A 22,843-nucleotide genomic window follows, 5' to 3' on the forward strand; every position below is an offset into this window, starting at 1 on the left:
GGGAAATGTCATAAGTTTAACTAGGGGCACAGAGGGTGCCCACAATCCTCATGGCTGGTATCTTTTAGTTTGAATGTGAACCTAATTCATTCTATCTGCCCGGCAAAGTTATTCGTTCATGTTCGTTTATTATTATTCTCTCCGGATGGGTCTTCTGCACCGTTGCACGGTAGTTAGGTGCAGAGCTATTTGTTGCCTCTTGAAATAAAAATGGCGGATGGCTCTTCTTCCCCCTCCGTTTGGTCCTCCATTGGGGTGGGGCTGTAGCTTAGATCACATTTCTTGTACGCAGAAGGTCCCAGGTTCAATCCCTGGTATATCCAGGTAGGGTTGGGAAGATTTCTTCCTGCTTGCCAGTCGGTGTCAACAGTATTGGGCTAGATGGCCCAGTGGTCTAACTTGTTATAAGGCAGCTTCCTGTGTCACCTAGTGTTGCTTCACATTTTCATCCTCCTCTCCTGCCACTCTGACATGTCAGGAGAAACCTTAGATGGTGCGGAGTTGAGGAAACAAAATGCCCATATTGTAAAGTCTTCTGCTAGGCCTGGCAACACCAGGTGATACAGTTGGGTAGTGGCCAATGTCCCAACACTGCCCCTTAGTGGCTGCCCTTCCTCCACTGTACATCAGTCATGCTATCGGCACGTCTGGTTCCTCGATTATTAGTGGTGCTGCCTTCTCTCTAAGTGTAAGGAGATCTTACCCACTCATCTTTCTGCCAGTAGTGGACATTTATATGGTGGAGGGGTGAGAGGATAAAAGACAGGAACTGGGGCCACCTATCATTCATGGTGGGGCACCTGGCCTATATCCTATTACAATCTTGAGCTGGCCTTCTGTGTTACTCTATCATCTCTCCTTATGCTTTAGCAAACGTCTATTGAAGTAAGTTTCTGAGAGAGCACTTTCTCCGTATCAACCCGCCCAGTCATTGAGGTCATCAGAAGGCATGCTCCTAGTGGTTCTGAGTGGCCCTATTGGTAGTCAGATTCCAGCTGGACATCAGGAAAAACTTCCTTACTGTTACAACAGTATGACAATGGAACCAATGACCTAGAGAGGTCGTGGGCTCTCCCACACCACAGGCCTCCAAGAGGCATCTGTCAGGTATGCTTTGAGGTGGATTCATGCATGGAGCAGAAGGTTGGAATCAATGGCCTTATAGGCCCCTCCCCACTCTACTATTCTATGATTCTATGAGTCCACCTGGAGAAGAGCCTTCAGTGTGGTGGCCCCCTTTCAATGGAACTCTCTGCTTCTGGAGGTCAGGCAGACACCAACACTGTGTTGTTTCCAGCGCCTCCTGAAAAAATCTTTATTCCAGGAAGCGTTCCTTTACTGACTGGCCACAATTTTTATCGGTATTCTGTTTCCTAAAAATATATATTTTTAAATATGGCATTTTATTCTTTTATCTTCTTATCTTTTATTGTTCGCCATTCTGGAACCTGCCTATACTTGGAGCGGTATATAAATGTTGTAAATAAATAAATAAGTTGCTAGTTCAGCCTTCCCCAACCTTATGCTCTCCAGATATGTTGGATTTCAACCTCATTCAGCCCCAGCCAACATAGCTAATGGTCAGGAATGCTGGGAGTTGTAGTCCAAAACATCTGGAGGGCACGAGGTTGAGGATGGCTGTGACTAGTCCTTGTGGAGTGAAGGAAAACTCCCAAATGTGTGAGTTAAAGAAGCTGGTAGTTGGAAGTGGGGGATTATTTGGTTTTATTCAAAGACCCTGCTGCATGAGTGAAAGAGGAGAGGGGTTGTTGGGTCCATTCGACTCTCTGCGGTCTCCTTTGCCCCTGCGAAAGCTCCCTGGAGGATCACCCTGCCGCAAAGAAAGCTGCACAAGACAATGTCGAGAATTCCCACTGATGGTATCTTATGGGTTGCCGACACATTTTCAAGGGAACTCTTTTTGTCAAGGAAAAGTCTGTTAAAACAATGCAGAATTGTGCACTTGAAAAAGACAAGAATACTCAGTGTAATAAACCGCGTTAAGTAAATACTGTAGAATCTAATTAAAATACATATGCAGTGCTTAAACAATATTTAACAGCCATTGCAATGAATTACATGGGGGGGGGGATAATAAATCACAAAAAGCCTTCGTACTCAAAATGTTGCAATCATATGGAAGTTATTACTTACAATAAAACTGCAGTTCACCTAAGCAAATTAAGATGTATTCAACCCAACAATGTGTTCATCATGCTGTCCCCTAAAGTTTAGGGCTGTGCATTTTGCAGGTAGGAGACCTGCTTACTTGTGAGTAGACATGCATAAGCTTGGTGTTTGGGATGCTATTTGAAAGTACTGTGGAGTGATTCAGTCCTACTTCCTTCTGAGTAAAACACGCAGAAACCTTGTCCTGCTTACTTCTGAGTAGGCTTAAAGTGTTCATAATCACACTTGGCGCTGCCCACTCTGCCTTTACTCCTACCCACAGATGGAATACAGCCCCTGAGACCTTTCCCATTTTACAGTTTGGCCCTCTGGCTGAAAAGTTTCCCCTACCTCTGCCCTAAACCACCTATTCCTAACTAAATTTAATTGGCTAATTTAACAAGCTCAATTGTTATATCAAGTCACAACATGATGAATAGCAATGCTGTGTTTTGTCTCATTTTTTTGGAATACCATGGGAATTACAATAGGATGCATTGCATTAAAAATCTGTAGCTGGAATGTGGTCCTTTAACATTTAATTTAATTAGAGGCAACAGGTTTCGGGGAGAACCTGATATGTGACCTGTTGGGTTGACTACATTTTAGTCTGCTTTAGTGAGCTGCAGCAGAACACTTGTCACTAGGAGTAGAAACAGCAAAGAGTCTTGTGGCACCTTAAAGAGTCATAAGCCTATTTATTCTGGCATAAACTTTCATAGATACTGTCCGCTTCACCGGATGCATGACATGTCAGCCTCAAATTGGCCGCTTTATATACACAAACTGGGTGGGTGGGGAGACGGGGAAAATGTAAACAACAATGTCAGAGGGGATTGAAATGCAAAAAAATGTACAGGAATCTATAATCATCATCATCATATTTATATGCTGGGCCTCAAGTCACTCAGAAAATGTTGTTGGGACAAAAACAGATTTCCTTACAATGGCGAGCCAATGAACATATTGAAATGCAAAATTGAAAAGCAAAATAGTACCTTAATAGTACAATGGGATACATTGTACTATTTTGTACAAAATTGTACTATTGTACTATTGTACAATAGTACAATACATTGTACTATTTTGTACAATTGTAATACATTGTACAAAATAGTACAATGCCTGCTCCCATTAAGGTAATAATGAGTGTTACCTTAATGAGAGCAGGCAGAGAACATCAGGGCTGGGTTCAGTTGGACAACCCTTCCCCCCAGGGCTAATGGTCATCTTGACCCTATGGGGAAGAGGAAGGAGCCGTTGGTCTGCCGTCCATTGGGAGATGAGAGGGGGGAGCAGGGCCTTCCCATCAGTCCTGCTAAACAGTCTCCTTAATTTCTTTTCCCCCTCTTCCCTCCACATTCCCTTTTCCTCGTGTGTCGTGTCTTTCTTTAGAAAGACATGAGGGCAGGGACTGTCTTCTTCCCGATTTATTGTAAGCTTCTCTGGGAGCCTTTTTGGCTGAGGTGTGGGACAAAAGTACTCTACGTTAATTGATTTATTAATTAATGGTTGCCATTTATAAAGCGTTGCTTGGTGATAACACAGACATCATTAACTAAAACATTTCCTAAGCAATTTGCACCTGATTTGTGGGTAGAGAAATTGTGGTGGTGGTGGGGGGGGGGACAATTTCACCAAATCTCTCCAGGGAGAGGAGAAATTCTCCAATGGTTTCTCACAGGTAGGCATCACCATTGGCAAGGGTAGTAGAAGGGCTTCTTTCCTACCCCCCCCCCCCCAGGTTTTTTGGGTTTGCCACTGCAAGTGGCAACAGCATCAGCTGTGTTCGCAGCCTGGCCCCCATTTTGCATCCTCCACAATGCCCCATCTATCTAGTATCACTCCAAGGCATTTAGGGGAGGGAATGCAACTAACACCCCCCCCCCCCAAAAAAATGAGAAAAATGTGGATAAAATTCTGAAAAGTGTCCTTTTATTTCTAGGAGATAAGGAAAGAAAAATCTCAGGAATTTCCTGAAAGTTTTCTCTTTCCATGAAAAGGGCTTCCATTTTTCTGCCTCATTCTCAGAGCATTTTATAATTTGTTTTGAATGTGATTGCACAGTGAAAGACAGGACACTCACATACACCGCTTAACCACCTCATCAGTAAGATAAGCGCAAGAACCCCGAACCAAACCCATGAGAATTTCTCCGAAATTTCTTCTCCTTTGAATTTCTTTCCAAAAGCAATTTCGTTTCTATCAAATTGAATGAGAACGGTCGAAATTTCCGTGGGAGAAATTTTCGGCTCAGGACTAACTTTGAGTACTCAGCATTGTTATGACATATTTTTGTATGGGTTTCATTGTAAGTTAATTACATTGAACTATTGGGTGAGTAACCTGCATGCGTTGTTTATATGATAGGCAGATACTGCCGTATTTGTTTGATGCAAGTTATTACATTGGGTGTTTCGTCTGAGTTACATAGGTAGTTTTGTATGGTTTTGAAGACGTTTCCCTTGACTTTCCTCAAAACACAGCAAGAGCCTATCTACTTGTGCAGTTGTCTTCTTTGTGTTCTTGGATTTTTCTATGACTACAACTGTTCCCCTCTGTATTGTAAGATCCCTGAACCGTCTGTAGTCATGTTGCCTAGGCAGGTAGAGCTGCAAATGACGTGGGAGGATTTGTCGACTCTTCACTGGTGCAAATGTCTCAAGCAGCAGGGTCTTCAAATCCAAGCTGCTGACGAGGCATCCTTCTTTATGCTGCTCCTCAGCCCAAACTAAGGCTCCCAGAGTGGCCTACAATCAGCCAGTAAATGACAGCCCCACGCACAAGTTTACAATCTGAAAAGACACGACACACAAGGAAAGAGATGGGGAGGGAAGAGGAAAAAACCAAGGCTAGTGGAATAGCGCTGCTTTGCTTCTTATCTTCTGGCAGGGGCAGCCCAACTACAGCATGCCCAGATGTTCCCTCAGCCTGCTCTTATCTCCCTCGCTTTTCCTTCTTCCCACAGTTGATGTCAGTTAGTTAATCTATGGGGTAGGGAGAGTTCAAATGGAGCAAGGCCCTGATGGCCCCTTTCCCATTGCGTAGCTGCCAGGCCACCCTCCCCCACCTCATCTCCTTCCAGATGATCAATAAGTCCAAACTTTCCTTCCTGATCCTGGCCAAAGAAACAAGAACATGCGGATTAACAAAGTGCATGCAAATTTGCCTGAAACGGTACAATTCATTCCAGTTGCAGAAGTTGGAATTTTTCATGTTGCAGAATCTGGTCTTCTGTAGATTAGATCCTTTTAATGTGCATTGTTGATTTTCATTATCTGGAGTGTCCTGATGGGTTTGTTTATAATGCTTTTAAACTGCCCAATTGCCCAAGTTCTCTGGATGCTGTACAGTACGTTAAAAGCATAATATACAAACAATGAAACAATAAATCCAACACATAATAAAAATCAAGATAAGATCAGCAGGAACACTCCGGCACATAACACTAAAGTTAAAGCAGGCTGTAATAAAAGTGCAGTGTTCTAAAAAGCACTAAAATAGTTCTTAAAATGCTTGGGAGCGTAAAAAGGTCTTTACCTGGTGCCTATAGGTTTCTGGTAGGATGTACTTAGAGGCATTTACAACACGTTCCTTTTTTAAGCTACCCCTCTTACTTAGGGATGGGAGACCCAGGGAATCTCGAGCTCCCTGAAATTTTCCAAACTTTTCTACAAAGCTCAGTTTGGTTTGCTGCTGTTCCCATTTGTGACTTGTTTTTGGTTCTTTCGAATTGGGAAAGTTGTGCATTTTTCAAAATCTGTGCCTTTTGAGAAGACTGCATTTTTCAACTACAGCTCTGCAAACGTGAATGCAACTTTAGGAATTTGCGAACCTCTGAGATCATGCGCTCCAGTTTGTGTTCACATTTGGGATTGCGAATAGGGCATTTTTTGAGTGATTCGTGAACTGGAATGAAATCCGCATTCATCCCCGACCTTTCCCTTGTTTACTTTCCTTGTTTTCTGGGTTCCTGCAAGGATCTTGGGGCTGGACTTGGTGGTGCGAGACGAAAATGGGAACATCCTTGATCCAGATGCCACCAGCACAATAGCGCTCTTCAAAGCACATGAGACAGCGTCCAAAAGGATTGATGAAAGGATCCAAGAAGAAAAGGTATCAGTCTTGTCTAATGTACTGCTTTCTCACCAGGAAGCTGGCAATCAATGAATGCTGAGCAAATAATGTAGAAACCACAGCAGTTTCGGAGGTCTGCTGGCAAAGAACGGTGTATATATTGTGCTGGTTTGAAGGAACCAATGTGACCTTCACCTCTTTCCCAGATTTCAAGATTGGATCAATCCATAATTGCAGCGCTCTCTGTTCAAATCCGAGATGGATAAACTCTGCCCTGCTTGCCTCAGATTAATTCAGAAATTATCCAAGTTCTTATCGCCAAAGTCAGGAAGAACTCCTATCACTTTCCGAGCTAAACTGAGCAGCAATTCAAAGGGGATTCATTCCTTTGCCTAGGATAAGGGTACAGAACCTGAGGCCTGGGGGCCAGATCCAATCTTCTTGAGGTCCAATCCAGCCCTCCAGAATTCTCCAGATCCTTCCCTTAAGAACATAAGAAGTGCCACACTGGATCAGACCGAGGGTCTGTCTAGTCCAGCACTCTGTGGACAACCAACTTCGTTGACCAGGGACCAAAAAAGCAGGACATGGTGCAACAGCAGCCTCCCACCCATGTTCCCCAGCAACTGGTGCACACAGGTTAACTACCTTGGATACTGGAGGTAGCACACAACCATCAGGGCTAGTAGCCATTGATAGCCTTCTCCTCCAGGAATTTATCCAACCCCTTTTTAAAGCCATCCAAATTGGTGGCCATCACTACATCCTGTGGTAGCGAATTCCATAGTTTAAGTATGCACTGTGTGAAGAAGTCCATCCTTTTATTTGTCCTGAATCTCCCACCAATCGGCTTCATGGGATGACCCTGGGTTCTAGTATTTTGAGAGAGGGGGGGAAATGACTCCCTATCCACATTCTCCATGCCATGCAGAATTTTGTATGCATAAGTTTGGCCGCACCTTACGCCCTTTCCCAAACAACTAGGGAAAGTTGATTAAAAATTGTTTTAATCAGCTCATCTACCAAATAATCAATTAAACATTGCAGTCCTGGTTCTATACCAGCTTTCCTCAATCTGGTGCCCTCCAGATGTTTGGATTACAGCTTGCAGCATTCCTGACCATTGACCATGCTGGTTGGAGCTGATGGCAGTTGTGGTCCAAAACATCTGGAGGGCATCAGGTGGGGGAAGGATGTTCTATACATACACAAACACACACCATTCGCAATGTGTGGTTACCACTGGCTCCGACTAAAACATGTAGGGTTGAGAGAACAGGTTGTTTTCATGAGATGTTGGGGCTTGCAGGTGTTCTTCTGCTGTTCCTAAGAGCTCACTTTCTTGTTTGTTTCTTCTTTCCAACAAGTCTCTTCAGCAGAATGTAGATCTACGGGGACAGTCTATCTTCAACACAACCCACACATACAGCCTGTATGTCAATTTCAAGAATTTTGTCTGCAACATTGGTGAGGATGCAGAGCTGCTCATGAGCCTCTATGATCCGGATCAGTCCAAGTTCATTAGGTATGTTGCTAGTATAACCTTTAAAACAACAAGAAGATGATCTCTTACAGCCTACAGCACCTTGGCCAATATAGTTTAAAGGGGCGGCGGAGAAAGACTTTGACTGTGTTAAGGCGATTCTTGAACTGCATGAAGGTGATCCTTTCAAGCATGGTTTGGGAATGAGCAGGAATGAGTTTGGGTTCATGTATTTCCTTCCCTTTTCCTTCACAGGCAAGCAGAGGGGATGAGAAGCTTCGGCTTGTAGTTTGCAGCAAACCATAGTTTCCTTTTTTTCTGGATTTGGAAAACTGTAGTTTGTTGCAAACTGCATATGGAAGCTTTTCGTCTCCTCCCTTTGAGCGCAAAAGAGGGAAGAAGGGGAGGGTGTGAGTCCAACACGTGTGCTTTGCTCATTTGTGTATTGAGTAACATTGGTTTGTTACTTGTGACTTTGGCCATAATCCAAATCAGGGTTCCTATTGCATCAATTCAGCCATGTTTTGAAGCCACCTCCACTGTTAGCAATGAAGAAAAAGGCATCTGTATCAAGATCATGTGTGTGTGTGTGTGTGTGTGTGTGTGTGTGTGTATGGATATGTATGTGTCGCCCCTCTAGCCTGTGGGTCAGTGTCACATGAGGCCCTCAGGGCCGAAAAGGTTGTGCACCTCTGCTCTAAACCCCCTGAGCCTAAAGCACTTCCTGGTTATCTTTCTGTGAAATGCCAAAGCACCTGAGGGTTTGTTTCACTTGGATCTAAAACTGCCTTGGCAGGGTTTGGTCACTTGGCAAAGTGATTTGAACATAATTAAATAGGATGATGTGACCTAAATGCATATCTATGACAATATTTTCTGGTTTATTTGTTCTCTTGTAGCGAAAACTACCTGGTTCGTTGGGGGAGTAATGGAATGCCAAAGGAAATTGAAAAGCTAAATAACCTTCAAGCTGTCTTTACGGTAAGCTGTGCTGCTCCTTCCTTCTGAAATTCCATTTCCTCATCCCACTCGCGGCCAGAGTTGTTTGCGTTACGCTCTTATCATTTTTGCTTTGATACATTTGTTGTGATACATCCTTGCAGGAAGCGGTGGGATGGGCGGAGGGGGGGGGCATCAAATGGGGTCCTGTTTAAACACGGATTGTTATACTGCTTGGAAAACATGGTGGTTGGGCAGAATGTGTCTGGTGTATCTGTTTGCAAAGCCGACCTGAGTACAAAAAAGAAGAAAAGGCCAGTGTAACAAAACAAAAAAGTAACAAAGGAAGGTTGTTTTGACATGCTGGCTTGATTTCCTTACTTATGCAACTGCTGAGTTCCTAAGATTTTCAGGCATTACCTGGGTTTTCTAATAGCATTTGACCTAAGAATAACTGTGAAATAGGAACCTTCTGGAGAGCCATGCTGTTGGACACCCTAAATATAGTAAGGGCGTAATCCTGTGCATCCTATCCATGTTGGCTGGGGGATGCTGGGAGTTGTAGGACTTCTTTCTGGCTAAGCATTCATAGGATGGCCTCCTAAATAACACGAAATCCAGACCCTTTCTTTTTAATATAGTGGCTTCACTATAGCACTGTTGCATTTCTTTATGTGTGTGTGTTGTTAGTACTGGCATTTAACAGAAGCCATCAGGGCCATTTGGAAACACATATAAAAGCAATAAAACATCACTTTGATTTTTTTGTTTTTTTAAAAAAAATGTTTGTAAACAATGCTAAAAGAGCAGTCCAAAACAGGGTTCTAAACTAGTTAAACCAGTTAAGAGGCTGGGGAGAATGAGCGAGTCTTCCGCTGGTGCCCGAAAGATAACAACTTTAAAGATAAACCACTTTGGCGCCGGGGTGAGTGTCCCTGGAGAGAGTTGGACACAAAAGGCAACACAGCTTGTGCTGCAGGCATCCAACTGGGTCCGGGGGTGAGAGCAAACGCGGTGGAGTCTGATGGACTCCCAGACTCAGTTGGGCGCTCAAGACATCCCTAACCTTAGGCGTGCGGGCCAAATTGGGCTTGCTTTGGGTCCTAACCTCCAACTCTCTCCAGGGGCGTTGCTAGACCTACCGGGTGTTCCGTCGTTGAGGAGCGGTGAAAGCGGCTTTTCCCGTTCAGCCGTGACGCCTCATGCTCCACACCTGCCTTCGATTTGTGGCGGAAGTTTGCGCCGGTTGTGCTGCTGCCGCCGCGAGCACGGTTGCGCAGCCACACCGGCCTGATTGCCGCGGCTTTTTTTTTCGCTCGCTGCACGGTTTGCGCACGTCCGAAAGACCGCAAACTTGCGCAGCCGTCAGCGATGCCGCCGCCGGCCCCGGCGGCAGCGGCGGCGGCGGCGGCAGTGCCAGTGCCAGCTGAAGTGCTGCTGGTGCTGTTGAGGGTCAACATTGATGCGCTCACTTCCTGATGGGGGTCGTGGCGGGTGTAATATGACCCGAGGTCAATCGTCTGCATGGGCACTCTGTGCCTACATCTCCCATCATGCCTCTGAGGTGTCGGCGGCGATGACCGCCTCTGTGCCCTGTGCCCCATCCCAAGGAGCCAACCCACATCTGGCCGTAGCCATGGCAGCAGCCCACAAACAGCTCTGCCCTCTGCCAGCCTGGTACCCACACTAACAGGCAGCGTACAGCACCGCCATTATGCGGCCACGGTAGCTGCCCACCGCAAGGAGTCACCAGCCACTTTTCCGGTCCTCCGGTCCTGCGCAAACTGTCACTGGGGAAATAAAAAAAAAACACTAGAACAGGCGCACATCCCCCACCCATCCCCCACACACCCCAGCAGCACACTAGCCACTTTTCCGTTCCTCCGTTCCTGCGCAAACTATCAGTGGGTGAGTAAAAAAAAAAAGCCGCTCCGCCGCGCTGCCCCAGCTGGCAGACTGCGCGCAAATGGCGGAGGCGGCTTGACCGAAGCCGCTGACCACTCCCCCTTAGCACGCCTTTTCCTGCCCAGTGCGGACCGCAGTGACCTCACATCCTCCCACACGTACTCCAAATTACCGCGGGACGGCAGGAAAAGGCGCACTAGAACTCACTTTTTTAAAGTCGGGAGAAAGAGGCTTCGCCGCAGGATAACGGCGGATCCTCGTGAACGTCATCTGGAAGCCTCGACGTGACTGCGGAAGGTAACGCGCGCTAGAGCCTCGTCTAGTAACACCCCAGGATTCCCCAGATGGCCACAACTTTTTCCTTAACCCCACCCCCTTTCCCCCCTTCACCAATCATTTCGAGGTTGGACACAAAAGGTAACACAGCTGGGGACACCTTTCCCCCCGTTGCTGCCCGTCTCATTTGAAACAAGCACGGAAAGGCCTCGACAGCTTATCTTAGTGCCTGGGCAGTTTCATGTTGGAGCAGGCATTCCTTCAGATGCTTTGGTTCCAAGTCAAGTCGGTAGACACTAGCTTCTGGAATCATGCCCCGAAGTGACCAGGAGTCAGTGGAGATCCTTCAGCACCAGCGAGATGCATTTCCAGTGACTGGACCTCTAATGGTTTGGGGAAGTTCTGCAGCTCACAGATAGAGCACATGTCTCTGAATGGGGAGGTTCATTTTGCATGCTGCCTAATAGACCTATTACCTCCATCTGTCATGTTCCTTTTCTTCATACTTAACTAAGTTAAAAACCAAAAGCAAAATCCTCTCAGGTTTTCAAGATCTTTGCAGGCACGCAAGACCGTAACAATAAAGACATCATGTATTTGTTGGAAATCCACAGACTGGGAAGTGGGGCAGGTTTATCTGGGACAGGGAGTTTGCCAGGAGGCTGAGAGAGTCAAACTGATTTACATTTGCAGTACAGGAAGGCCCTTAGAGAGGCTTTTGCGGGGGCAGCTGCTTTGCAATTGCAGACCCACTTTACCCTGTTCTAATGTTTACAATGTATTTAAAATGGTGGTGTTGAACCATTTTAAACCAATGGTGATGTTGAACCAGGTAGGGGTGGGCGAGCTACCCCTACCTGGTTCCACCATTGGTTCACCATTGGTTCACCACCATTGGTTCACCATGGTTGAACCAATGGTGGTGTTGAACCAGGTAGGGGTGGGCGAGCTCACCCAAATCTGCCCCCAACCCCTGCTTGTCACGCTGCGTGAGCTTCTTTTAAACTTAAGATCATAGTTAGGGCCCTGCTGGATCAGACCAAGAGTCCATCTAGTTCAGCACTCTGTTCACACAGTGGCCAACTAGCTGTCGACCAGAGACCAACAAAGCACCCTCCCACCCATGTTCCCCAGCAACTGGTGCATATAGCCATACTGCCTCTGATACTGGAGGCAGCGCATTGTTCATTCTTCAGCAATCTGAAGTTCATCAGAGGCATCTGATGAAGTAGTGCGTACCAGCTTATCAATCCCTTAGTTTTTAACATCAGAAGAGCCCTGCTGGATCAGACCAAGGGGGTCCATCTAGTTCAGCACTCTGTTCACACAGTGGCCAAGCAGCTGTTGATCAGAGACCATCATACCCATCAGGGCTAGAATCTCCTCCAGGAATTTATCCAACCCCCTTTTTAAAGCCATCCAAACTGCTGGCCATCACTACAGCTTGAAGCTCGGCTCTGCCTGAGATGAGCGCTCAACAGCCATCCACCCCCACTGCCGAAATTTCTCCAGACGTTGCGTGCTGCCCCCCCCCCCCCCGCATTAATGGTGGCTGTCAAGGCCCCATTGATGCAGTGGGAGAGAAGTGTGCAATTTCAGCACCGGGGCCTTGCGAGTGCTTGAGCACGGGTCTGTGCTTGTGCTGCAGGCATCCAACTGGGTCCGGGGGTGGGAGCAAACGCGGGGGAGTCTGATGGACTCCCAGACTCAGTTGGGCGCTCAAGACATCCCTAACCTTAGGCGTGCGGGCCAAATTGGGCTTGCCTTGGGTCCTAACCTCGCTCTCTAGGATTCCCCAGATGGCCACAACTTTTTCCTTAACCCCACCCCCTTTCCCCCCTTCACCAAGTCATTTCGAGGTTTTCCAGCTTTTGCACAGCACCCCGCCCCATTCTTAAAAGTTGAAATGACTCTCCTAAAGCGTAGTTACTGATAGTAACAGATCTAAGCTAAAATGTGCAGGGTTTTTTTGGCCCACCGTTTTACTTTTGGGCTCTGCTGCCCCCCCCCCAAGATCTTCTCCAAAATTGAAGAAAGTCACCGGGCAGAAAGAGGCTTAGCAACCCTGATTTAAGGATCAGCAGCCCTGCCCTTTACCCCACCAGTCTTTTTGGGTGGTGTAGAACAATGGAAGAGCAATGGAACGGCCAGTGAAATCCTGAACTCTTTTAAAAATTGAGAACAACTTAAATTGCCTAGGTGAATTGGAAGGATTTTGGATTTTGCCTGCCTGATGCTGAAAAGATTGCAAGCTATGTGCCAGGCGAGTCTCTTCCAGGAGGGCATTCCGTAGGCTCATCAAACACCCAAACCTGAACTCAATTTGAGAGCAGGGTAACCTTGGCCCTCTGGGGCATTTGGGGTTAAGCAAGTCGCTTTTAAATGTATCCGTTTCCAGTCTTGTGACTGCAAGCTCTGAACACAAAATAATTCTGATCCATTTTCCCGTCCGTAGCATGTTTGCACTGGATCCAAGGGTGAAACTGTCATTTAAACGGTATTTAGTGGCAGAGTAGTTAATTATTTATTCTCATTTCCTGGAGAGTAGTTGGGCTGTGTTACGGTAAGATCCCAACAAACTTTGGTCTGGTCTCTTGCTAGGACGAATAACCACCTGAATGAATCTTTTTTTACCTGGCAAAGCAAGAGAGGGGAATATGAGTCAGCAGGAAATGTTGTTGTCAACCTGTATGAACGGATCTTGGAGATATCCGCAACAGAATGGAATGAGTTTGCTTTTTTATGAAACCAACCCATGTATTCCTCAGTGGACTGATTTTGCCCAAGACACACAGATTCCATGGATTTACAGACCAGTTTTTTGTTTTACTTTCCAGAATTTTACACAAATTTAATCCTAGAAATATATGTACAATATTTTATTTTATTTCTGTACCGTCCAAAAATGTGCTACAACTTGAAAATACCCATTTGGGGGGGGGGGGTATTGGCAGATTTGGGTGGAGATTTGTGCATTTTGGAGGTGGGGGATTTGCACATTTTCGCAAATGCAAATTTGCGCAAAAGCAAACTTGCACAAATTTGCAAAATTGGGGGGGAAATCCAGTTCTGCCAATGAGTAGATGATGGAAGGAAAGGAATCTGACAATCCCCAAAACTCAGATGCCCATCACCTTTGTAGCTCCAAGGTTGGGAGGGAAGCTGGTTGCTTGTCTGGCTTGCCACGGCGAGTGTGGTGAGTGAAAATATGTACACCTGTGCATAACGTGTGCATAGATTGGAGGCAGGAGCTGCTGCTTCTGTTCCTCACACACACACACCCTGTATGATTTTCAGTCATCAGCACAGGGCTAGTAGAAATCAACTTCCCCCCTCTGTGGCGTATTGGACTGTTCAGCCAAATGATGTTGCCTTTTCTCCTGTTCACAAACCAGTCCAATACGATTTGACAGTCTTTGACTTTGTTTTCTTTTGCCGTTCTAGGACCTCAGCAGTTCCGACCTGATCCGTCCGCGCATCAGCCTGGTGTGTCAGATTGTGCGCGTGGGCCACATGGAGCTTAAGGAAGGCAAGAAGCACACCTGTGGGCTCCGGAGACCTTTTGGAGTGGCAGGTAGGAAGGCCCACGATGGATCAAAAGGCCCCTTTCTCAAGGGAGTCCTATCGGAAATTGGTTAGGAAGCTAAGGCGTATCACTGAGCTTGTGCAGATGACACGCTAAGCCACCGGGGTTAAGCGTTTTGAGCTAAACATTGTGACTTAGCGTGTCGTGTCAACAATGACTTAGGCAGCAATCAAAATTCATATCACTGAGCTTGTGCAGATGACAAGTGGAGAGGCAGGTAAGAAATACATTATTATTGTTATTGTTATTGTTATTATTAGCATGTCATGTGAACTATTCCTAACCATGGTGGCTACATAAAATTATGGAACTCACTACCACAAGACGTAGTGATGGCCACCAATCTGGATGGCTTTAAAAGGGGATTGGATAAATTCCTGGAGGTGAAGGCTATCAATGGCTACCAGCCGTGATGGTAGTGTGCTATCTCCAGTATTCGAGGCAGGTTATGTGCACCAGTTGCTGGGGAACATGGGTAGGAGGGTGCTGTTGCATCATGTCCTGCTTGTTCATCCCTGGCCGATGGCTGGTTGGCCACTGTGTGAACAGAGTGCTGGACTAGATGGACCCTTGGTCTGGTCCAGCAGGGTGCTTCTTGTGTTCTTATACGTTCTTATAACCACGGTTTAAACACCCTCACTAAGCAGTTGCTGCAAAAGGGCTAGTGGCCTAACCATGGCTTAGCATGTTGTCTGAACAGACCCAGTGGTTCCCAGCCTAATTAAAGGCTATAAGCAGAATGGCTCCCTCTGTCCTTGTATCCCACCCCGCAAAGCACAATAAGGGTGATAACACTCAACCACAGAGATTAACTTAGAGATGTAAAATAGACAGAATATATTAGAGATATAGGTGATATATACAACATATATATACAGTTTGTAATCAATCTACAGAACAATTTCTCCTCGCTGGTGCATGTTCTTAAACCCCTTTAAAACAAATCCAACAGTGCAAAACCTCCACAATAAAACTTAACAAAGCAAAACAGAAACAGAAATAGTGTCCAATGTCCCAGCACTGAAGATTCACAGTAGCATTTTACGTTTTTACAAAACTGCCTAAGAGCAAAACTTTTAGATAATAATAGTTCAGAAGTATATCACTCCACACATTCACAATGTCAGGCGTCTAAATGACATTCTTAAGGCATCTATTAAACATTCATAATAAAGTGTCTAATAAATAAGGCGTCTATTAAACATTCATAATAAGGAGTCTAATAAAACAGTTGTCCGGTACATATCCTGTTTCAAAGTATCATCGTCAATTGGACGCAACTTGTTCATCAAGAGAGCCGTGGCTGTACATTTAGGGTGGAACCCTCCAACATTGTCACCATTTCATTTTCACGTTTCAGACCACCAGACAATGCTGTTAACTACTCGTATCCCACCCCACCTTTTTACCAAGAAAATGGCACTCAAGTAGGGATGTATGAGAAATTAGTTTCAGTTCGTTTTTCATCAGGATTGAACCAGTTTGCATCTTCCGGACCGAACATGTACTCTGATGCAATCTGCTGTCCAAGTCTGTACATTTCTGAATTTGCAATATGATTCGTGGCTCCCCAAAATGAGTACGTCACCATGTGGACATTTGGAAAATATACATGAAGAAATGCAGACTTCTGAATAATGTGCATAAATACGCTTTAATCAATGGGGATACATTTCAGAGATGTGCACAATTCATACACTTGGAAAAAATTATACACAAAAATGTGCACAGATTTTCATGCGAAAGTAAAACAGAGTTTGCCGTCCGATACGGACTCAAGTTGGAATGAGCTTTGAGATGAAATTCGAAGCACTTTGGCGAGCTCAACTTTTGCTGATTTACACTACAGCTCCCAGTCGCCCCAGATAGCATGACCCATTGGGATCCCTGTACTTACTTTAGTGCCGCCTTCCACAGCCTGGTGCTCTCCAGATGCATTGGACTACAAATCCCATTGCTCAACCCAGCATGACCCTCCAGGTGTGGTGGTCTACATTTCCCATCATCCCATCTGGCATGGCCCTCCAGATGTAACCCCAACACATCTGGAAGACATTAGGTTGGGGAAGGCTCTTCTAAAGTAAATGCAGGGCCCCCAATTCAGATTGGGGCCACAGTGTGTGTGTAGAGGGGGGAGGCTTAAAGCCCCCCCATCCCCCAAATTAAGGGCCCAATCCAGATCAGAGCCTCTGTGCTTTCTTCAGAGTAACAACGCTAGCCGTAGCAGCTACCTACGCCATCTAAGTAACGTTTCCTTATTTGTAAAAAAGGGGGGAAAAGAATAACTGGAGAGATCGTAGAATCATAGAATAGTATAGTTGGAAGGGGCCTACAAGGCCATCGAGTCCAACCCCCCGCTCAATGCAGGAATGTTGGAGGATGTTGTCTCAGCAGCAAGCTAATGCCAATGGGAGGAGGAGGAGCTGGATGGCCAGCTAAAGGGCCCTCACCTGATTTTATAGTTGTAGTGAGGGTGGGGAGATAGAGGTCCTGCTAATGGTTCTTCAGACTCAGAGGACAATGGCAAGAGAGCCAGTGTGGTGTAGTGGCAAGAGTGTTGGACTGGGAGTTGCGAGATCCAGGTTCTAGTCCCCACTCAGCCTTTGCTGACTAAATGCCTTTGCTGAGTGGGGAATGAGTGGGGAATGAATGAGGGAAGAGTTTTTCATTGGCCTTTGCTACTCCTTGATCCGAAACGTGCAAAGCCAAGCGCGGTAAGCTCACAGGAAGTTGTGGCTTCCCTGCCGTGTCACAGCAGACTTTCACATCCCCTTCAGGAGGCCCTTCCCCCCTCCTCCCAGGTGAAAGACTAAAATAGAGGTTTTAGAGAGAGAAAAAGCTTTGCAATTCCTCCTCCTCCTTGCAACATCACAATAACAACAGTAGCTACAAAAAAGCAACAAAAACTACGACAGGGGAGAAAAGAAAAAGACAGGGAGAGATTTAATACTTCTATTTCAAATATATACAGTAATATAAGCCAACCGTGTGTCTAAATAAGCATCCGTACAGAACTGGCTACTGTCAGAGATTCATGGCCCATCAGTAGCATTCAGCTGTGTGGATCCCAAATTGTACAGCCAATCTCCTTCATTCAAATTGTTTAAATTTGGCTCTGATCTTGGTTTAAGTGGTTTGGAATACAATCATCTGACCAGCTACAGTTGTTTGTTTTGTTTTTAATTTATCGGAACCTCTTTTATTCTGGCAAAATAGTTGGCTAAAGCCTGTCTTATCCCTAGTGATGGACATTACGGACATTATCCATGGGAAAGTGGACGACGAAGAGAAACAGCATTTTATTCCCTTTCAGCAGTAAGTATTAGAACAGGCTTAAGAAGCAACATATTGGTGTATGGATCTGTATTGGACTTTGTTATGGGATGTAGGTTTTGGAAGATTGAAAAGAAGAATCTCTGTTTTTAAACGTTAAGACAGATAAAGGAAGAAGAAAGTTTTCTAGCTGCAAAAAATGGGCTTAATTATCCAGGGTAAAGTGACAGGGCTGTACAGCACGCTCCTATATATGTCTACTCAGAAGTAAAGCACATTGAGTTCAATAGGATTTACTCCCAGGAAGATGTGTATAGAATTACTGCCTTACCACCCTTTATAACTCTTTGCCTGTCCCTATGGCAAGTTGGAGGTAGAGAAAATAATGTGAAACTAGCAGATCTGTGCAAATTTAAATGCCTAAGGATTTCTCTGGCCGCTCAGAATAATAGCCACCAACAGTAGCAAGCCGGAGAAATCCACAAACAAGGCATGTAGGTAATATTTCCCCGCCACACTGTGTCCCACGGTAACTTATATGCAGAGGTATACTTCTTTTCCAAATGGAGGCTCCATTGGCCGAATTCAAGCAGAATTTGGGTTTACGTTGGCCAATATATTTGACTTCCACAACTCCCATAATCTTTGGCTATTGGCCATGCTGGCAGGGACGTGTGGGTATTGTACTCCAAAACATCTGGAGGATATGAGGTTGCCCGTCCCCACTCTAAGCTGTCTGAGGTTGATCTGTAGATACCAGCAGCCTGGAAGTTCACTTCAGGGTGGGGTGCTTTTTTTCCCCCTTTTTTTTTTGTGCTCCTCAGGATTGCCATGGAAACATACATCAGACAGCGGCAGTTAATCATGGCGCCTTTAATAACCTCTCACGTGATTGGAGAGAATGAGCCCCTCACTTCTGTCTTCAACAAAGTCATCGCTGCCAAGGAAGTGAATCACAAAGGGCAAGGTACACAAATCAAGTGAAAAGATAGCTTTTAAAACCACTCGGAGTAGGAGGAGAGAACCAAGTGTTGGGATTGAACCCGAGGGTGGGCAGATTCCCTTGGCTAAAAAAAGAAATTACTGACTCGGGATGGTTCGTTGGTCAAGGCCACTGGGGTGGTCTCGCTTCCTTTGGGTCGTATCGAAAACCTCTTTCGCTCATTTGCTTCAACCTTGCCGCTGAATGGCAAGACGTCCCATGATGCCGTTGGCCTGGCAGAGCTCTGCATGGAACAGACTCCCATAACATTTGCAATTCGCTGAGATAGATGTTTGCACTGAAATCCAATTGAGACACACTTTGCACAGCGGAGCGGAAAAAGCCATGCTTTAAAAGAATGAAAGCAGAAGTGGATCCCCTAAAACAGGGCTGATTTATCCTCTTTAAGCTGAGGGGCCAGAGCCAATACTGGAGAAACTGGAGCTAAGTTAGACAGGGCAGTGGGGCCACCTGTAGGGCCTGGTGAGCCCTGGGAGACCCACCCACTTTCTTTGGTGCTATGAGTAGCAATCCCAATTGGCGTCTCTGGGTCTTAACCTTCCCCCCTCCAGTTTTATCTCCCCCCGCCCCCACCAAAAGCAATCCCAGTGCGGCTGAGTTTGCCGTTCCCCCACTGCTGAGGCTTGCAGTAGGAGAGGTTGGAAAATGCCGATCTCGGAGGGGATCACTGTGGGGCGGGAGAGAATTTAAGGTCACCCCCTCCAATGCTGCCAACTCAGCAGTCGGGGGGAGGAGCTTAAGCCCCCTACCCAATTCCGTTGCACTGAGAGCACACACAGCCTCTGGTTCGGCAGCACACGGGGCCCTCAGACTGAAAGTATTCCTCACCCCTGTCACAAAGGGGGAGAAGGGAGCTTGCTTTAAACATTTCTCATCCATTTCACTTTTCCATGGACCTTTCCATTTGGGGCAGTGCCCTCCGTGGCCCATTCCACATTGGTCAGAGGGGGGCCCTAACCCTCCGTAGAGGTTTTTGAGGGGGTTTACAGAGGAAGTTGAAATTGAGAAACTTCCCTTCTCTGAAATTCCTTAAGTTGACTCATCGTTCCCTCCGTTGTGTTCTTTGACGGCCACAATCATGTCTCCTAGCCTGCACCGTTTGGCTTCTCCTCCAATATTATTAATTTTGCCTTCTGCGTTACTTTTGTTTTCTCCTTAGGCCTCTGGGTTTCTCTGAAGTTGCTGCCTGGTGATCTAGCTCAGGTTCAGAAGGACTTTTCTCATCTTGTTGACCGTTCGACAGCTGTGGCCCGCAAAATGGGATTCCCGGAGATTATCCTGCCTGGTGGGTACTTCTGTGTCAAGGAAAGCAACTTCAAGAGAATGCAGCAGCCGTGGGATAAGAGGGTTGAGCAAACGAACAGTACCCGCCACCCTGCGCCCCACACACAGTGTGGAAACATTTTCTAAAGTCCTACATACATCAGCCTTCTCCAAGCTAGTGCCTTCCAGATGTTTTGGACTCGGGCCTTTTCAGTGGTGGCCCCTCAATTATGGAATGATCTCCGTGATGAGGCTCGCCTGGCACTAACATTGTTATCTTTTCGGCGCCAGGTCAAGACTTCTCTCTTCTCCCAGGCATTTAACAGCATTTAACAGCATATGCTGAGTTTTTTAACTGACCCCAGAATAGTTGTTTTAAACAGATATTGTCTGTTTTTGTTTGTATTTTATGCTTTTTATGGTTTTAAATTTTGTATATTTGTTTTTAATGTTCACTGTTTTTAACTTTTGTAAACCACCCAGAGAGCTTTAGCTATGGGGTGGTATATAAATGTAAATCTTATATACCACCCCAGAGTGGTATATCTTAATCACCCACATGTTTAGTTTTTTAACGGTTTTTCACGCTTTATGTGTGTATGTTCTGTGTTTTAGAATTTTAAATTTTGTATACTCGTTTTTATCTTAATTTTAGAATTTCTGTAAAACGCCCAGAGAGCCCTGGCTATGGGACCGGTATATAAGTGCAATAAATAAATAAAATAAATGTAAATAATAATAATAATTGGACTACAGCTCTCAGCATTTCTGGCCATTGGCATTGCTAGCTGTGGCCAATGGATGGTGAAGTCCAAAACATTGGGAGGGCACCATACATGGTCATTTTCAAGTGGGGGAACATAAATCTAGCTCCTATGGAAACCATGCCCAGATGTCTTCTAGATCAACTTCCCCCAATTTGGCACCCTCCAGATGTGTTGCACTACAGTTCCTATTATCCCCAACCAGAAGACCAGTGGATGATGGGCATTGTAATGCAACACATCTGGAGGGTGCTGGGTTGGGGAAGGCTGTTCTATATGACAGACTGTCCCTGGAGAAAATTGGGGTGGGAACTGGTCTAGAGCGGCCTTCCCCTCTTAGCGCCTTTCAGATATTTGGGGATACAACTCCCATCACCCCAACTGCTGGCTGAAGATGATAGCCTTTGTAGTCCAGAACCTCTCAAGGCCACCATGTTGGGGGAAGCTGGGTTAGAATGCCACTTAATGGTCTGTGTCCTGAATTCCAGGTTGGACAGTGCATCTTTATTGTAATTTTCTGCATTGTTGCAGGTGAAGTTCGGAATGATATCTACGTCACTCTGATGCACGGAGAGTTTGACAAAGGGAAAAAGAAGACGCCCAAAAATGTAGAGGTCACCATGTCTGTTCATGATGAAGACGGCAATCTCTTAGAGGTAGGAAGGTGCTTCTGGGATCAGTAGGCGCTAGGAAACATCTCCTCTCATATCCTTGGTGTCTGGGGATGATGGGAACCAGAAAAATAAAATGTTTATGTAGCGCAACACATCTGGAGGGCACCAGGTTGGGAAAGCTGCTGTCTATGATCTCTAGGATCAGAGGCTGCATGACTAAATGCCGTTCACTGGGGAGCAATAGCAGGAGACAGAGCTATGGGCCTCATGTCCCGCTTGTGGGCTTCCTTCCATAGGCCCTGTGGGAAACAGGATGCTGAACTAGAAAGACCTTCGGTTTGTTCCAGCAGGGCTCTTCTTTTTAAATGGAGTGCCGTCCGCCTCTCTTCTCTATGTGCTGTTTTGTTTTGTTTTTAATTAATTTTTTATTGTTTCATAAACATACATGACATAAAAGCATTGCATAAAGACATTACATCCGAGGAAAAGGGGAAAAAGGAAAAGGGAAAAAAAATACACACACAAAAAGGTTAAGTTATATTTTCGGCTCTCTACATATCCCAAATGTGAATTATAGTCTCTCCTTGTTTGATACATTTAACACAATCGAATTCTTTTCTTTCTTCTAAGTTAACTATATCTCATACACTGAATCCACAGACAAATATATCATTTTTCTCTATTTCTTGCAAAAATTCTATCAGAGGTTTCCATTCAGATACGAATGTGGCTGTTGATTTATCGCTCATTATCGCTGTAAGTTTTGCCTTCTCTGCCAACTCCAATATCTTCAACAGGCATTCATCTGTTGTTGGCATCATTTTTCCACTTCTGTGTGTATAGTAGTCTCGCCGCTGTTGTCATGTATAAAAATTAAGTTCCTGTTGAGTGGTAGGATGAAACCAATATTGCAATAGAGGGCTAAGGTCAGGATTCCTAACATTTGTTAACAGCTGTGCTTTCATCATCATCATCATAAATTATTTGTTACCCGCCTTTCCCTCTGGATCGAGGCAGGGTACAACACAAATGCAAACATCATATAATGAATTAAAACATTTAAAACTAATACGTTATTAAAAGCAGCACCTTCCTAAAAAAACAAATTTAAAATTCAGCTGGGTAGGCTTGCTGGAAGAGATCAGTCTTTATGGCTTTCTTAAATTCCGGAAGACTGTTAAGTTGACGAATCTCTCCCGGCAAGCCATTCCACAGTCTGGGAGCAGCAGAAGAAAAGGTTCTCTGGGTAATAGTTGTCAGCCTTATTATTTATTTTATTTATTATTTATTTATTGCATTTATATACCGCCCCATAGCCGAAGCTCTCTGGGAAGTTTACAACTGTTAAAAATGGTAAACATTAAAAAGTATACAAAATTTTAAAAACCATCAGAAACATAAAAACAACAGTATAGAAACAACAGTCTTGTTTTTCTTGGCTGGAGTAAATTCTTCCCAGAGGACCTAAGTGTGCGGGGCGGATTGTCTGGG

The 22,843-nt window shown here is 45.3% G+C and overlaps 2 protein-coding genes across 2 annotated transcripts in view; one reads left to right on the forward strand and one right to left on the reverse strand.

Annotated features, from left to right (window-relative positions):
• DOCK5 (dedicator of cytokinesis 5) overlaps positions 1-22,843 on the forward strand; it is a 175,900-nt gene that overhangs the window by 68,405 nt on the left and 84,652 nt on the right. The window contains exons 7-14 of the mRNA XM_063139247.1: positions 6,150-6,285; positions 7,614-7,771; positions 8,629-8,710; positions 14,294-14,423; positions 17,678-17,750; positions 18,533-18,675; positions 19,871-19,996; positions 21,270-21,394. Of these exons, the coding sequence (XP_062995317.1) occupies positions 6,150-6,285; positions 7,614-7,771; positions 8,629-8,710; positions 14,294-14,423; positions 17,678-17,750; positions 18,533-18,675; positions 19,871-19,996; positions 21,270-21,394 (973 nt within the window). The remainder of the gene's footprint in view (positions 1-6,149; positions 6,286-7,613; positions 7,772-8,628; positions 8,711-14,293; positions 14,424-17,677; positions 17,751-18,532; positions 18,676-19,870; positions 19,997-21,269; positions 21,395-22,843) is intronic.
• KCTD9 (potassium channel tetramerization domain containing 9) overlaps positions 16,470-22,843 on the reverse strand; it is a 145,157-nt gene continuing 138,783 nt past the window's right edge. Inside the window, exon 13 of the transcript XR_010026043.1 lies at positions 16,470-16,480. The gene's annotated coding sequence lies outside the window, so the exon portion shown is untranslated. The remainder of the gene's footprint in view (positions 16,481-22,843) is intronic.

Source organism: Elgaria multicarinata, chromosome 12 (genome assembly GCF_023053635.1).
Source record: "Elgaria multicarinata webbii isolate HBS135686 ecotype San Diego chromosome 12, rElgMul1.1.pri, whole genome shotgun sequence".
In the NCBI taxonomy this organism is placed as follows: Eukaryota; Metazoa; Chordata; class Lepidosauria; order Squamata; family Anguidae; genus Elgaria; species Elgaria multicarinata.